The sequence below is a fragment of the Amborella trichopoda genome, chromosome 3 (genome assembly GCF_054954075.1).
Source record: "Amborella trichopoda isolate Santa Cruz 75 chromosome 3, AtrichopodaSantaCruz75HAP2 v2.0, whole genome shotgun sequence".
Classification (NCBI taxonomy): Eukaryota; Viridiplantae; Streptophyta; class Magnoliopsida; order Amborellales; family Amborellaceae; genus Amborella; species Amborella trichopoda.
In genome coordinates this window covers 59,352,081-59,367,305 of record NC_142338.1, presented here as the reverse complement: position 1 = coordinate 59,367,305, position 15,225 = coordinate 59,352,081, and the positions used below count along the sequence as shown (strand labels likewise).

The 15,225-nt window shown below is 34.7% G+C and overlaps 1 protein-coding gene across 7 annotated transcripts; it reads right to left on the bottom strand.

The window, feature by feature from the left end:
- Nucleotides 1–379: 379 nt before the first annotated feature.
- On the bottom strand, nt 380–5,925 carry LOC18421393 (uncharacterized). 7 transcript variants are annotated; one of them, XM_088861811.1, is made up of 8 exons: nt 5,856–5,925; nt 5,678–5,752; nt 4,071–4,176; nt 2,555–2,599; nt 1,892–2,000; nt 1,242–1,449; nt 874–1,059; nt 380–594 (listed from the first exon to the last, which is right to left on the bottom strand). In XM_088861811.1, the coding sequence occupies exons 2-7, from the start codon at nt 5,723–5,725 to the stop codon at nt 880–882; spliced, it is 696 nt and encodes a 231-aa protein (XP_088717937.1). In that variant the 5' UTR covers nt 5,726–5,752; nt 5,856–5,925; the 3' UTR covers nt 380–594; nt 874–879. The 7 variants fall into 7 exon arrangements, 6 of the variants coding, with proteins under 6 accessions (XP_088717937.1, XP_088717936.1, XP_088717939.1 ...); XR_016051995.1 differs by lacking the exon at nt 5,856–5,925 and having other exon boundaries at nt 1,142–1,449; nt 5,678–5,764; XM_088861810.1 differs by lacking the exon at nt 5,856–5,925 and having other exon boundaries at nt 5,678–5,764.
- Nucleotides 5,926–15,225: the final 9,300 nt, after the last annotated feature.

Here is a 15,225-nt window from a genome sequence, read left to right as displayed (position 1 = left end):
AAGTGGCAATAAGGAAGTTAACTACAACGCGTGCAAGGCCATTGGTACCCTCGCAAACCCACTCTGCTGTCAGTAGAAAACAAATAAAATTCGAAAAAAGTAGAAATGTGCCTTAATTTAAAGTTGATTTTTTAAAAAACTAAAAAAAAAAGTCAGGGAAATGGGTCACTCGCTTCACCAGACCTGGCCGAAAATAAAGTTTCAACCATTTATGGCGCTATTGGACAAATATCCTGTAAATTAAGGACTTTTTTCCTGCATGAGGTCTCGCGGAGACGATACCATCAATCACAGCACAGATCACTCGGTTACAATCTCTCTCTCTCTCTCGTATTAATAGGAAAATGGAGGGATCATACATATTCATCATAGGCACATGTCAACTGAAACCATCATGCATATTCATTCATCTCTCATAGATAATTATGTTCCATTATAACTAAATAGCAGGAGAAACCTCCATATCTAGGTGTTTAAACATGCTCGGTTGGTGTCAACCGATAATCGCCTTCTTTTTCTTCTTATAAGTTTTTGCTCTTTAGCAGATCTGAACCAGGTGCATGTGAGTGAGACGGGAACACATGTTGAACAAACCTGTACAGAGTATGTGGTGGAAGACATCACAATGTAGTTGAGCTATGGAAGATTTTCTACTAAATAAATGAAAAGAGTTATATTATCTGAAAAAGTAAACAGATAAAAAATCATCTTGACTCCAAATACAAATATGATACAAATATGTATGCATGTGCGTATATCAATATGCAAGCACTCCTGTACTTCTACACAAAAAACCTAACAAATAATTGGATACATTTTGGGACCTTTGTTGCCAAAAAGTCCGAAAAAAATTTGCTCCAAGACAAATCTCACTTATTTCTAAGGGCTTGCATACTCCGCTGAGGAAGCTGGGTGTCGTAATCGGTGCCGGTGTTTACGTGTACGCGGACGCCTTCTTGGTGAGATAGTGATAGTTTCATTGCTTGTATCCTCACTGGTCCCCAAATACCCGAGAATACAATCAAAGGGATCAGCAATGACGTCTTCAGCAGGACTTCTCTGTATAAAATATAAAGAGATTTGAGTAAAACAGCTATATTCTTGGCTACCTGCTTCTGACTCAATATCTACCAAAGCCAACCTTAAAGTCGGTCCCCCCTTCCCCGCCAAACTCTTCCAGATTTTCATGAATAGTGTGGATAAAAACAATGCATCTTTAGGGTGTGCTTAAAATACTTAACGGTGAACAGTTTGGGTAGAACTTCTTGTTTGTCCCGCTTCTCAGTGCTTTCACTAGTTTTATGTGCAGCAGGTTCCCCAAAATAGTGCCTGTGGCGCCACCTTGATATTGGTGAATCCAGGTTAGTGTCATCAAAAACTTTCTCAGGATAGAAATATTTACTCATTAGTCTCATTCTCCAAGGGTTATCTTGATGCTTTGTCACAATCCTGTCAAAGCAATTCCTCACACAATTCAGTAGCTCATCTGAATAATAATGACTAAAACCACACAATGGGAAACTCAGAGCTCAAGGAAACCCTACAAGTTATATGGTGGCTCCTGCTAGAGTGGGGGCATTTGAGGCTTTTAGGAAATTATCAGAGTTCTAGATGGATGTTTTTGAGGATATCGGTATCCATGAATTTCCAAAAAAGTACAAAGCCAGAAGATGTTTTGGACACTTCACGAAGGAAATATACTGTGTTTTGGTCATCTGATGAAGATGTCCAGAAATCCAATTAGGAAAAGTGGGGTTAGTTGGTCTCAGAAGAGGATCAAAGGGTTAATAAAGTACTTTGCAGGTTCTTGTGGAGCCTTCCAGTCCTTATCACTCCTAATTCTACATGCTTACTAGTCTCAGTGAAATAAAAGCTAGAGCAGAGAAACTACAGTTTTGCTAGCTCCGTCTGTATGCGGCTTCCCTCTAATGCAAGAATATGATCGAGACATGAATTCAGGGAATTATCAAATGTCCACATCCCGGATAGGACAGCAGCTCCTGCAAAGTAGAACAAATACCTTCATAACAAGTGTTAAGAAACTTCCTAATTATAACTATATATATATATTTTTGTTCTTTTTGGTGGCTACATCAGCAATATATTCCGTCACCAATTTCCCCAAAAACACATAATTTTTTATCCTAGACAAGGCTGGCCTAAGGTGCATTCCAAATGATTGCAGCAGATGTCCCTAAATTGAACAGAGAACAAGCCATAATTACCAGAATTAACAGTATTCAATAGTGCAAGCTTTTTATCCATGAGAATTTATGTGTTTGTAAGGAAGTAAAACGAATCAAAATATATCACTAACCGAGTATGATTGATCAGATGAACAGCCATATCTCCCTAAGCTAATATAGGACCGGATCTAAACTTATAGTACGAGCTAGACACAGCCAATTCTAAGGCTATTGTTGACGAGTTCCACAGAGCTATAATCTAATCGTGAAAACAAAAGAAATTCCCAATAACAGTTCCAGTGGTTTTGATTCACAGACAATAAAAATAGAAGTCAAGATTCGCAGGCTTCTGAGGAGCATCTACTAACCACCAGATAAGTTGATCCGAAATCCATAAGTGAGATTGCGTGTCACTGTCACACACAAGAAAAGGCACATTAATCAAACTGAAAGAAACCAAACCAAGATCTCTTATACACAAGTTCAAGTATTTTGTATCAATCAGTTGAAGTTATGAAATAGGTCGCAAATAATCAAAACATTTGATTGCATTGTGAACAACATGATAAGCCACTACCAATAAGAAACAAATAAGATAGATCAATCGAACAGATACAACCGGAGATAATCATTGAGCTCTAGGACTAGATATAAGAGGTTTGAATGTTACTGGCTATGCCCATCGAAATAGAGATCAGATGCTATACAACTGACGCAATAACTACATTTTGGAAATGAATCTCATAGCAGATCTTGCTTTATGTGTTTCCTTTGTTTGGACATCTAATGCCATACAAGGGAAACTCATATTTTAGGGGGAGGTTCCTCCTCATAAGAGAGACAATTTTCACGGGATCCTGGCTGATGAGTGTGGATGAATCGAAAGAGGAAAAGATAAAAGACCCACATATATGTTAGGTAAAACATGTATGCCGGAATCAAACACCGGAAACATCATCACTACACAAAAGTTAATCATAGGACCCTTGGATTACATCTGGATCTGCCCCTTCCACCTTATTATTAAAACCCCCAGTGCCAGCTTACTAGGGGAATCAATTAAAAACATTTCTAGACGACATCTGTATCATACGAACTTTTAGAAGTTCCACGGGAATAAAAGAGTTATCTTGTTTCTTATCGCAAACTTTGACCCAAGACTGATGAAGAAAATGGGAAGGTGCCATAGATTCAATGAGAAGGTAATATGTATGCCTTTTCCTCATGAGGACTGTTGAAAGGTTATGAAAAGTCAAGCTAAGTCCTGTTTATAAGAAGTGAGTAAAGGATGCTGAAGTGTCTACGAGAATATAGTAATCCAGTATGTTTTATGATCAGTAGACATCATCAAGATTTATCAAGATCATTATAACTAAACGTTATCCAAGGGTTTCGAAAGGATATTTAAGAGCTAAATCTCATATCCTAGTATCAAATATACAAGTCATCAGCCAAGATACGTGCAAACGAATAATTAATCTTAGAGCATGTATTTTGGGTCTGCATAACTTTTTCAACGTTCCCAAAAGTAATATGGAAAAACACTATAATTCACTATGCAAGTTACTATTCTAAAAAAAAGCTATAAAGTTGCACAAAAGAAAGAAAGGCAGGGAAAGGATATGAGAGTAGTGAGAATGAGAGTGTGGACGGCCCCTCACTGCCCATCTCCACTCAATTCCTCACACTTTTCTTTTTTCCTTCCTAAGCTCACACTTTCTATCTCTTCCTAAGCCCATGCTTGAATTTGCAATTTTAAGTCATAAAATAAAAAGAGAAAGAAAAATGCATAAATCGTTAACATCTAACTCATATATACTGGATACTGGCAATGTTGGTAATTTGTCATGACACCCGAATATTGTGACGTTCGAGATGATTTACCTGTCCACACAACTCCAGATGCCACACAGGCACTAAATGTGAAATCTCTAACTGCTTTTGCCTTGCATGTTCTCAGGACATGCTCCTCTTCTTGGGTAAGTTTATGCTGGAGATACAACATTACCAAGAATCAACAAAGCATATATCAGTTTGGACAAATTGGTGCTCTAAAATCAGATTCTGCAAACACATTTCGGACATGCCAAAAATGTTGAGAAATACCTCAACCTTCTGCCTACTTCCATCACAGTAAACTTACATGCACAAGGACATTCATCATAAAACTAAAAGTCTAAAATACCTTTTTCTTATCAGTTCCAAAAAAAACTAACCAACATTCCTTTAAAATGATGAGTCCACACTTATAAAACATGACATCATGCTTCAAGAACTATCATAAATTGTCATGTTTACTGCTCCACAAGAACACTGCTTATTAAGTCAACGGACGTAATGAGAGTATTAGGATATCTGATGTTGTCCTTTGAATATTTAATGAGGTCGTACAGCTTTAGTTCCAACAACATTTTTGTAGATTATAACTAACAGTGCATCAAATTGACAATTCTCTAGGAAAATAAACTAGGTAGGAAACATAAAAAAAAATAAAAAAAATCTGATTTTCCTTTGCAGGGTAGTTCAGCAGTTAGATTCAAACATGTGAGCTAGTGTTGCAACCATCAATGTGCCTCAACCAATCAAACACAACCGAAATCTTCAACATTTAAAATTTTATCAGAGCCTGTCATTCTGCATATTCAATAGATCTCAGAGTATAAAATCTAGCTAATAGAAATATTATGGGCTCCCAAATATTTTCTCTTAAGGGTAAGACACTGATGGAATAGAAGACAAATGTGATTCCTCATTAACACTTCGTTTCCTTTTTCACCCATGAAAACCTAACATAACAACTGTACCTTCAACCTTTTCCCCTTCAGAAACTAATACACATGAGTGCTGATTACTGATATGAATTTGACCTATACCACACATTCTATGTACGTGAAATATAAACTTGGAGACTATCTAAATGAACCCCAAACTCATTTTACGGTGCACAAATTCTACGTCCCACTGAGAATCCATCCACCATTTTCCTATTTGATAATCTAAACCAAAAATCTCAGCCTCCCAAAAATCCACATGTTACCATCTAATTTCAGTAGGAAAACCTTCTTGTCTGGAAATTTCAGCACGGGGAGAAATGGTGAAAGAATTTTATCCAGATTTCTTGGTTATAACTGATCCTACTGGTGTGTTCCTTATTATCTCCACCTCAAAAAAGATATACAATATGCGTCACATGGTGAAAATGTGACATTTTTATTTATGCGCATTGAAGAAAGCAGAACCAGTACTTTAGGAAATGAAGGATTTAGGTCCGTGGGGTTTGAGGGAGACAAAATATGGACATTTGGGGTGATTGAGAGAGGAAGAGAGAAGATGATTTTTGGCTTTTGGGGTGCATAGAGAGAGAATGACTCGCGTTTTTATTTACAAGAACCATGTTAGGCATCTCATATTTTCAAGTGAAGCCATGAAAACAACAAAAAAATATGGGGGAGAAAACGCAAACCCAAATCACAGAGAAATGTTTGAAATACCTTGGAGCAGCGGAGGTTGGTCTCTAGTTGAGCTAATACATCCCCCATCTTTTGCTTGTCAAAAAACAATGATCTCTGCAAATGCGAAGAATGTCAAGTAAATATATATTAGTCCATAGGATGCGCACTTAGTTTGTTGCATTATTGAGTGGAAAAGAGCGAGGGAGGATGGGTGTACACTTTGGATCACGATCCAAAGGCCAGCAAGGCAGACTTGCCTTTCGGTATCTGGAAGAGAGAGAAAGCGCATATCTGTAAAATAGAAAAATTTAGAATTTACTTTAATAACAATAATTTAGGGATTTTAACCTACATTTCTCTTTGAGGCATTTTTGAAGACACATATTTTATAAAAATAAAAATGTAAAAATATAAATTATAAATAAATAAAGAGTAATGATCCTATCATACTCTTCCGCAACCATGTGTTTAGGACCTTAAACGACTACTATTAAATTTGACATAGATCTCTAGAAAAGTCAAATCCATGTGATAATTTTTATAAAGATCTGTGTCACATTTAATGATGATTTTTTGAGGTCTTACATACATGAGTGTGGGATGGTCTCGTAGGATCATTACTCACAAATAACTAGATGAATACGTCAAAAGAAAAGGTGCAGTTGGCATACGGACGCCCCCGTAGGTGTGGAGGTACGGTGCCCATAATATTTTATCATGGTATATAATTTTGATATAAAATGTTAATAGGGTTATCTCAATATCTATTTTTATATCTAATTATAAAGTTTTAAATTTAAAAAATAATTAAAATCAAGTGGATCTATAAACATATGAAAATCTTGAAAATGGACGGTGTAGATAATATGTTGTAAAATGCACTATTTCTGAGATTTAAAATCTTTTTATTTTTCATAGTCATGCATCTCGATGTCGAGATGATCGATTAAAGGGTTTTTCAACATTAAAACTACATTTTCCGATGGATTTTTGAGGGGGCATCTGTAGTTCTACATTATAAAGTAGCATCCTTATATAAACTTTTTCCCGAAAGAAATTGTTTTGAGAAGTTTCATACGGGTTGGACCGCATTTCTACAATATGCGGTCGAGAGGTATAAAGCATCTATCTTAAAGATGGTTGCCAATAGGTGGTCCATTTAAAAACAAGTGTAACTAATAGTCTAAATGTTTTCTTAATATAATTCTTATTTCTAGCTTTTAATTTTGTTTTTATTATATCCATGATCTCCATCTTAAATATTATATATTATCTAAAAACTAATATCAAATTATATTTTAAAAATATATTTATTGCCAAGCCCGCGTTTCTACAATATGCGGGCTGGCCGCATAAAAAACGGGTCCAATTGTCTTTACATTCTTATATTTTTTTATTTTTTTGTTATTTTTCTTTTACAGTATGAAGATCAACCAAATAGTCCTACTTCAGATCCAAAACGCTTCTAACTCAAATTTATTTCGAAATTTGGAGGTCCAAATTGTTCAAACTTCAACTTCAAACCTTCATGGTCGTTCCACTTCGATATTGTTCTTATCAACCATAGCTTTGGAGTATCAAGCTTTGGAGTATCAAGGTTTGTAATAGTGGAAATAGTGCATCTTGTAACGCATTTTTGGACGGTTGATTTTCAAGATTTTCAAGTTTTCATAGATATGCTCGATCTATACTATTTTTTAAGCTTTAATTTTATAATTAAATATGTTTTAAGGCTATCACAAATATTTTCGGCATTGGAACCACATTTCTAGACACTATTTGAAGGTGTGCTTTACTTTGAGGGTGCGGTTTGTATAGAGCATAGGCTCTAAACAATCAAATTAGAGCCTACCTTCAAATAGTGTCAAGAAATGTGGTTTCAATACCGGAAATTTTTGTGATAGCCTTAAAATATGTTCTCATAATTATTTATAAATTTTAAAACTTCAAAAATAGTGTAGATCGATAGATCTATGAAAACTTCAAAATCTTGAAATTTGACGGTAAAAAAATGCGTTACAAAATACACGATTTTCAAAACTTGAAATCCATTTTTTTCTTATGACCATGTATCTTGATGTTGATGATCAATTTGAAGATATTTGGGTATCAAAACAACCTCTTCTAGTGAAATTTTTGAAATAGGCTCGAATTTGATTGGTTAGTGCCTCGGCTCTAAACCATCAAAGTAGGGCGCACCTTCAAATAGTATCAAAAGACATTGTTTCAATACTGAAAATTTTTGTGATGCTTTCATATCTAATTATAAAATTCTCAGTCTAAAAAATAGTGTAGATCGAACAGATCTATAAACTCTTGAAAATCTTAAATATTGGCGGTCCAAAAATACATTACAATATTCACTATTTTCAAGACTTGAAATCCATTTTTTTTGTCATGCACGTACATCTTGAAGTTGAAATGATCAATTTGAGGAATTTTGGGCATCAAAATAACCTCCTCTAATTAATTTTTTAGGACCCCTAATTTGATTGTTTAGAGCCTCACATTTATATAAACTTTTTCCTTAAATAAAAGAATTCAATTTAAAGGTGGATTATTATGTTAAACTTCAGATCTTCAAGGTACGAAATACAAGTAATTTGGGAGAAAATTAAAAAAAATATGATAATAGAGTATGAATATAAGACAATTTTTAAGAAGGATTTCCCAAATAACATAAATTTGGAAGGGTATTGGCATGAATTTCTCAAAGAAGGGGCTCTCCATTTTTAAGACTAATTTAAAATGTATGAGTTTAAAACATCTTTAAAAAGTCTACACCATTTTTTAGGAAAAAAAAATTATAGCTATATTATACCATTGTGTAGAAAACTTATGATAAATCTTCTTACAATTACATTAAAGTTCTTAATCTGTAGCTATTTCTCTTCGTTCATTGGGCGTGCCTCGTTACTCCATCTCATAGTGTCTCTGTCTTCATAAATTTTAGTTTGCTCTTAGATTTGATCTTCCATGCATATGCACATTTCACTATTTCATTGATTTTATTTTGTGCAATGGGTTTTGCTGAATAAAAAAAATCAATGATTATCTTGTATTTGATTGTTCATCTGATGAAATAGAATTTTATTTGATATACTTGTGTAATTGATTATTTTTAGTAGTCTTTTTCGGACTGCCTCAGGTAAAACCCAATTTAGGAGTAGTCAGGACCTTCAAATTTTGGGGATCTAATACATAGCCTAACCTCAATAAAATCCAAATTGCACTCACTATACATTTGGAAAAGAAATATCTCAATATTGAACAGAGACTACCCAATATTTGGGATCACGATATAACTCAAAATTCAATTTTTTTTCTTTTAAAAAATTTATCTAATAATTTTAAGTGGTTCTCAAAATTTAAGATTGGGAATGAGATTGAGGTCGTGGTGTTAGCCCCACATGAGCCTCAGCTACCGGTTTAGGTTTTCATTCTCATTCCCACTTACGCAATCGAAAATAGTTAATTATTTCTAAAAATGGGTAGTGGTCTATATTCCCCATTGATCTACCAAAAAATTTCTTTTGAGATCGAAAAATCTAAATCTTCCCGAATAAACCGACGGAAGTGGTATCCAACATATGCTTTGGATGAATATATATATGCTTCCTTATTTATACCATCCCTGAAGATTTTGATGATCCAAGATAAATAAATAAAAAAGATTGTGGACCCACAATCCACAATGAATAAAAATAACAAAGATTGTGAACCCAAATCCACATTGTTCTTTGTACCTATAGGCGTTAGATTGCGCAAACGGGCCATGCCCCGGGCCCGAGCCCAGGCTCGGGTAACTGGCCGAGTCGGGTAGGTACATGCTATGCAAAAAATGTGTTAAAAAAATTAAAAATATAAAAAAAATAAAGAAGGAACTAAGACTAAACAAAATACGTCTAAATGAGGTTAAAAAAAGAAGTAAAAAATAGATTTTGAAAAATCAAATTGTGACTGAGGTTATTTTTAAAATAATCCAAAAAGATGGAAAAATATAGATTAGTATTCATAGCCAAAATACCTTCCAATCTTTTTAAAAAATGGTAGAAAACATAAAAATATCTATTACAAATAGATTTCTTATTTTTCTAAATTTTTTATATATTTTTGGAATTACTTTTAAAATCCCAAAGTTGGATACCCAACTTGAGGATAATCGGTCGAGTCCGAGTGGATTCGCCCGATTCGTTAAGCATTGCAAGAGATAAAGGTGGCAATGGACCAGGTGGCCAAGCCTTAAAAGTTGGGGCTTGGGCCACAATATGTGGCCCTAGGGCAAGGTCGGGACGGGTTGGGCATGGGCTAGGGTTAAGGCAGACCTGGCCCTTATTTCTGATCTTTTTTAAAAAAAAAAAAATTATTTTGCCAGCCAGGGCTGGTCCTAGGCTAGAGACTCTTTGGTCGGGTCGGTGCCGATCGGGCTAGGGCTAGGGCTAGGCCCATTGCCAACCCCAAACCTAGGAGTATAATGAATCATTTTTATTATGATCTAAATATCAATTTATTCAAGCAAATCTATAGATACTTGAAAATATACCGTCTAAATAATTTGTTACAAGTGCACTATTTTTAAGACTTTAAATTCTTTTTTTTTTTGTCATATCCACACATCTCAATGTCTATATTTAGCCCACCCCAAATAGTCAAAAAAAGGTGTTGACGATGATGATCCATATATCTTGAGGTTAAGACCTCAAATAGTTGAAAAAAGGCTTTGACGATGATGATGATCCACACATCTCGAGGTCAAGATGATCGATCGGAGGGTTGTCCAACATCGAAAAACTCTCTTCTAGAAGTTTTTTGATGTACACCTTACTTCAATAGTATAAGATTGTAACTTTATATAAATTTTTTTCCTTTTTATTTTATTTTTCAACTAGCTGATTGTTATATTTGGGATCGTTTGAGTTCAAAATTAATTACGGTCGTTATTATTGTTGTTGTTGCCCATGCTACTGCATTCTTGAATTTCTCCATACAAAAATAAATATAAAAAATAAAATTTAAGGGAAAATTGTTTTATGCAGGCTAGCCCGCATAACAACCAACCGTTTCCAAATTTAAGTCATGAAAATGCCCCCAGTAGGAGCTCTACTTGGCCAGTCCAGCTGCAGGTCCAAATGAACAATTCGGAGCCGGGGTCCATACGCCAGAACGAAGTATACAAAAGAAAAGAACATCTTTTTATTTCATGAAGAGATCAATAATATGACCTGCTTGTGTTTTTTTGATACGGTTAAAAAAAATAATCAAAAAATAACGTGACCTGCTTCTTGAGTATATCTATGTGCTTTAAAGATGCATTATTCTATCTTGTTATTTCATGAAGCCGCATGGACATTTGGCCGAGGGATTATCGATGCAGCCGCAGAAGCATTTGCCATCGGCGCAGCTGGCGGCCTTACAACCCGGAGGACACATTTTCCGGCATTGGGGGTCATAACTACACGTCACGTGATATCCATCCCTCGCCTCGACTAGGGACACCGAAGCAAACTCCGAGCCTGCAGACGCACGATACATCATTTTATATACCTAGGATAAAAGGTATATAAAATATACCTAGGAGATGTACTACTCAACACTTTTACCCATTTTAATTTAATTTAAAAAAATCCTAACCAAACTCACAATATGAATAGTTGAAAATGGGTAAAATATTAAATAATTGATAAGTCATAAGTGTTTTGATAAGTTTGAGAAGGTGGCTGGAGTCGTGGTGGTAGCACCTCATACCGTAGTTACCACGTCGTAGTTTTCATTTTCACAACTAACACCACCCATTAATACTTTAAAAAAAGCCAACTCTTAATTTACTTGAAAAAACAAGTAGGGCCTGTCTTCCCTTTTAATTTACCCAAAAATAATTAAAAAAAAAAAGTTTCTCGACAGGGGAAGGGGCAAGATACTGACCAGTAACCATGTCCAAGAGGAGGATAACAAAAGCCACTTTCATGTTGATTTTCTCCATTCTAAAGGGCTTAAAACAAATGGCTGATAAAGTATTCTTTTATTTCTTTTTTGCTATGCTTCTTTTGTAGAGTAAATGCGATTTTATGGAGAAGACATGTCATTGGGAAGCTAAAAAAGGGAAAATTTACCTTAAATTTATCATGTACACTATTAATCCTTATCATACATTGTATCATGCGCAATTTCTTCTTGGTTCTCATAGTTTTTAGGTATTTTGCACCAATTAATTAGCATATGATGTGAAGATTAGCACAAAAAGGCTAGTTTTAGAGCACGCAATGACCATATTCTACTTTTGGTTTCTCCACTCTTGGGCAATGACAAGTCAAATGAATATATTTAAGATTGGGCAATGATTTCATGCAACCGTTGTATAGTAATATGATGCAACAATCTTAAAAAATCATCGTATAGCCATTTGTTTGATCCAAAATTTGAAATATACACTCTTTTCATTCTAACGAACAATAAAAAAAAATAATAATAAAAACGCAACCTAGAAAGTATTTTTTTAGCCCAATTAACATAAACCGTTCATTTTGGTGAGATGCTTAGATCTAGGCTTTAGAAGGATTTTTTCATTTCCAATTTTTTCGGATGTCTTTATTATCATCAGATGAACAATGTTAAAAAAGAAAAAAAATGATATTAAATTTATAAAGGCTATTGAAATTCACAAAATGAATGGTGTAGATTCGTTTTTGGAAGGCACTCATTTTGACTCATATAAATACCACAAACATAGTTTTCTAGAAGTGTCATTGCATTATACTATGATACAACCGTTGCATTGGAAATAAACCTTAAAAAAATAAAAATAAAAAAAAGAGGAGAAAATATTTTGGAGCCCTAAAATGTTCCTTTGAACAATGTCTTAATATCCAAGGGTCTATTTTTCATAGGCACTTCTAGAACACATAATTATTTTAATTATTTATTTATTTGTTGCTAAGTTGAATAGGTTATATCTCAAAATTTGGGATCTCGAAAATACTTGTACGTGGCGTTTTTCTTGAACTTAATATAATTTTTGGGTCATTCTAATTTGTTTGAAGAAAACACGTCTTGTTTGAGCTTCCTAAAACTCTTTTGAGGGGCATTTCTTTTGTTTTGTATTTGGTTTTGAAAAAATTGGTGATCCGGATTGAAATCGGTGATCCGGATCGAAATTGGTCAATCCGATCAAGAATCAGTCATGCCGATCCAAATTATGTAAAATATTAGGAATCAAGTGGCTCCCTTATGAACTGGTCGGTTCCCTTATAGAACCGGCATTTCCAGTATTGTGAAAAAACGGTTAGAACCAGCCCACTTTTTTTATTTTTTTATTTTTTAATGATTAGAACTGTTCAGTTCGGATCGGTTCTCTGACAAGAACTAACCACACTTAATCTTTTAAATTTCTAATTCTGTAGACAGAATCATCGATCTGCCAAACCGGAACGAAAATCTGGAGGGTTGATCCCAGCCATTGATCCATTTTTTAAAACCTTGGATTCGAATGAAAAAAGTCTCAATGGAAAAACTTTCATATAAAAGTACTTTTGTACAGGTATGGAGGCTTTTTCACACAAAGTGGTCCATTTTACGGTAAATTATACTGTTACGGAGTTAATTGGTTTGAAAAAAACTCCATACCTTCGTACATGGGAAGTAATTTCATATGAATTTTTTCATGTAAACCTTTTCATGCGAAGCAACGTACCCTAATTTTGGTACATGCTTTCCTATTGGCCCTAATGAGAAAATTCATTAGAAAATTGAAAGGAAATTGAAAAATGATTTTCTTGAACTCTAAGACGCAAGTCAACCATTTCACGTGTGGCTAGATCTAGCCCTTTAATAACTCAAAATTAGTTTTTCCTTTTAAAATTATTCATTAATGAGACAACCTACAAATTTTAGGGTAAAATGAATATGTAGAGCCTCCTTCTAATACTACATTTTCGTAAATTGTATTGCTTTTCACTGTGTTTTTTTCTCTAAAACAAATCATCTTATCTTATGGGTCTTTGATGGAACCAAGAGTTATGTGTGCGCCAAATTTGGACCAAATTTACTACCCATGAGGCTCCAACATAGGGTAGTATGGATACTGTTTTTCACCCTTTTTCGGAATCTTCAATCGGGATTGGGAATCATTCGAGGACGAATTGGTTCCAACAAGTATATGATCTGAGTCCAAGTCGGTGTTGGATTGCTGGTTCCCTCAGTGAACTTTGCCATCTGGATCGGCCCATTTTCATATATTATATTTTTTTGTTTTTTATTTTTAAAGTTTTTATACACCAATTTTCAACTAGAGAATTAGTTGGATCATCGATCTGGATCGAAGTTTGGCTAATCCAAATGTATTTACTGGATGGCCAGCTCGCCTGCAAGATTAGGTACTGTTTTATCTAGCTCCACACTCCCTAATCGTGCACAGCCCATCTCTAACTTTTTATCTAATGGAAAAAATTTATTTAGAACAAAGGCTATAAACAATAAAATTTGAGACCAGCTTAAAAAATTCACTAGAAGAGGTTGTTTTGATGCTCAAATATACTAAAATTGATCATCTTGACATCAAGATGCATGGACATGAAAAAAAAAATAGATTTCAAGTTTTGGGAGTAGTGCATGTTGTCACGTATTTTTTGACCGTCAAGTTTTCATAGATCTGTACTATTTTTTAAGCTTTAAATTTTATGGTTAAATATGAAAATATATTTTACGACACGGTTTCTATGTTGCAGGCCCGCATATTGCATAAATGTGGGCTTGGCAATAAATATACTTTTAAGAATATAATTTCATCCTAATTTTTAGATAATATATAATCACTAACATGGAGATCATGAATATGAAACAAATAAAATAAAATTAAAAACTATAAATAATAATTATATTGAGAAAACATTTGGACAATCAGTTACAATTATTTTTTGATGGATCACCTATTTGCATCCATCTTTAAGATGGATGATTTATACCTTTGGACTGCATATTGTAGAAATGCGGTCCAGCCCACATGAAATAATTTTCCTATATTTGAAGGCTATCACAAAGATTTATGGTGTTGAATCTTTATTTCTCGATACTATTTGAAGGTGCATTTTACTTTGATTGTTTAGAACCTTGACTTTGTATAAACTACACCCTTTATCTAATATGCACATATTCTCTTAACATCTTTCTCTAATCTTACTAGGGGTGGCAACGGGTTGGACCCGGACTTGAATGGGACATGGACTTCAACTTAGACCCGATTGGACTTGATTGGACCTGGACTCGGACCCACATAGTGCTCAGGTCCAATTTTGGATCTAGATCTGACCTGCCTGGTCCAATACTCAATTCTTAGACCCATATGTAAACCCAGGTTGGGTCCGGACGTCAGACCCTAGGTCAGGTCTGGGTCCGGGGCCGGGTCCATTCTCCTTTCCCCAGTGTTCACAAAATCGAACAGAAACAGTTAACAAGACATGGACCCATAAACAGTTTAACCGGCCTAACAGGTAGATCGGCCGATTTAACCGTTCTAACCGGGCAAGTCCCAAGCGGTCAAAAAAGTGTTGAAAAAATAAAAATGATACAAAAAAAAAATGCTAAAATATGAAAAG

Coding starts and splice junctions, on each gene's coding strand:
- LOC18421393 (XM_088861811.1), bottom strand. CDS start 5,725: ATGGGGGATGTATTAGCTCAACTAGAGACCAACCTCCGCTGCTCCAAG. Junction 4,177..5,677: donor CCAACCTCCGCTGCTCCAAG/GTATTTCAAACA, acceptor TTGTATCTCCAG/CATAAACTTACCCAAGAAGA. Junction 1,060..1,241: donor TTCTACCCAAACTGTTCACC/GTTAAGTATTTT, acceptor TATTTTATACAG/AGAAGTCCTGCTGAAGACGT.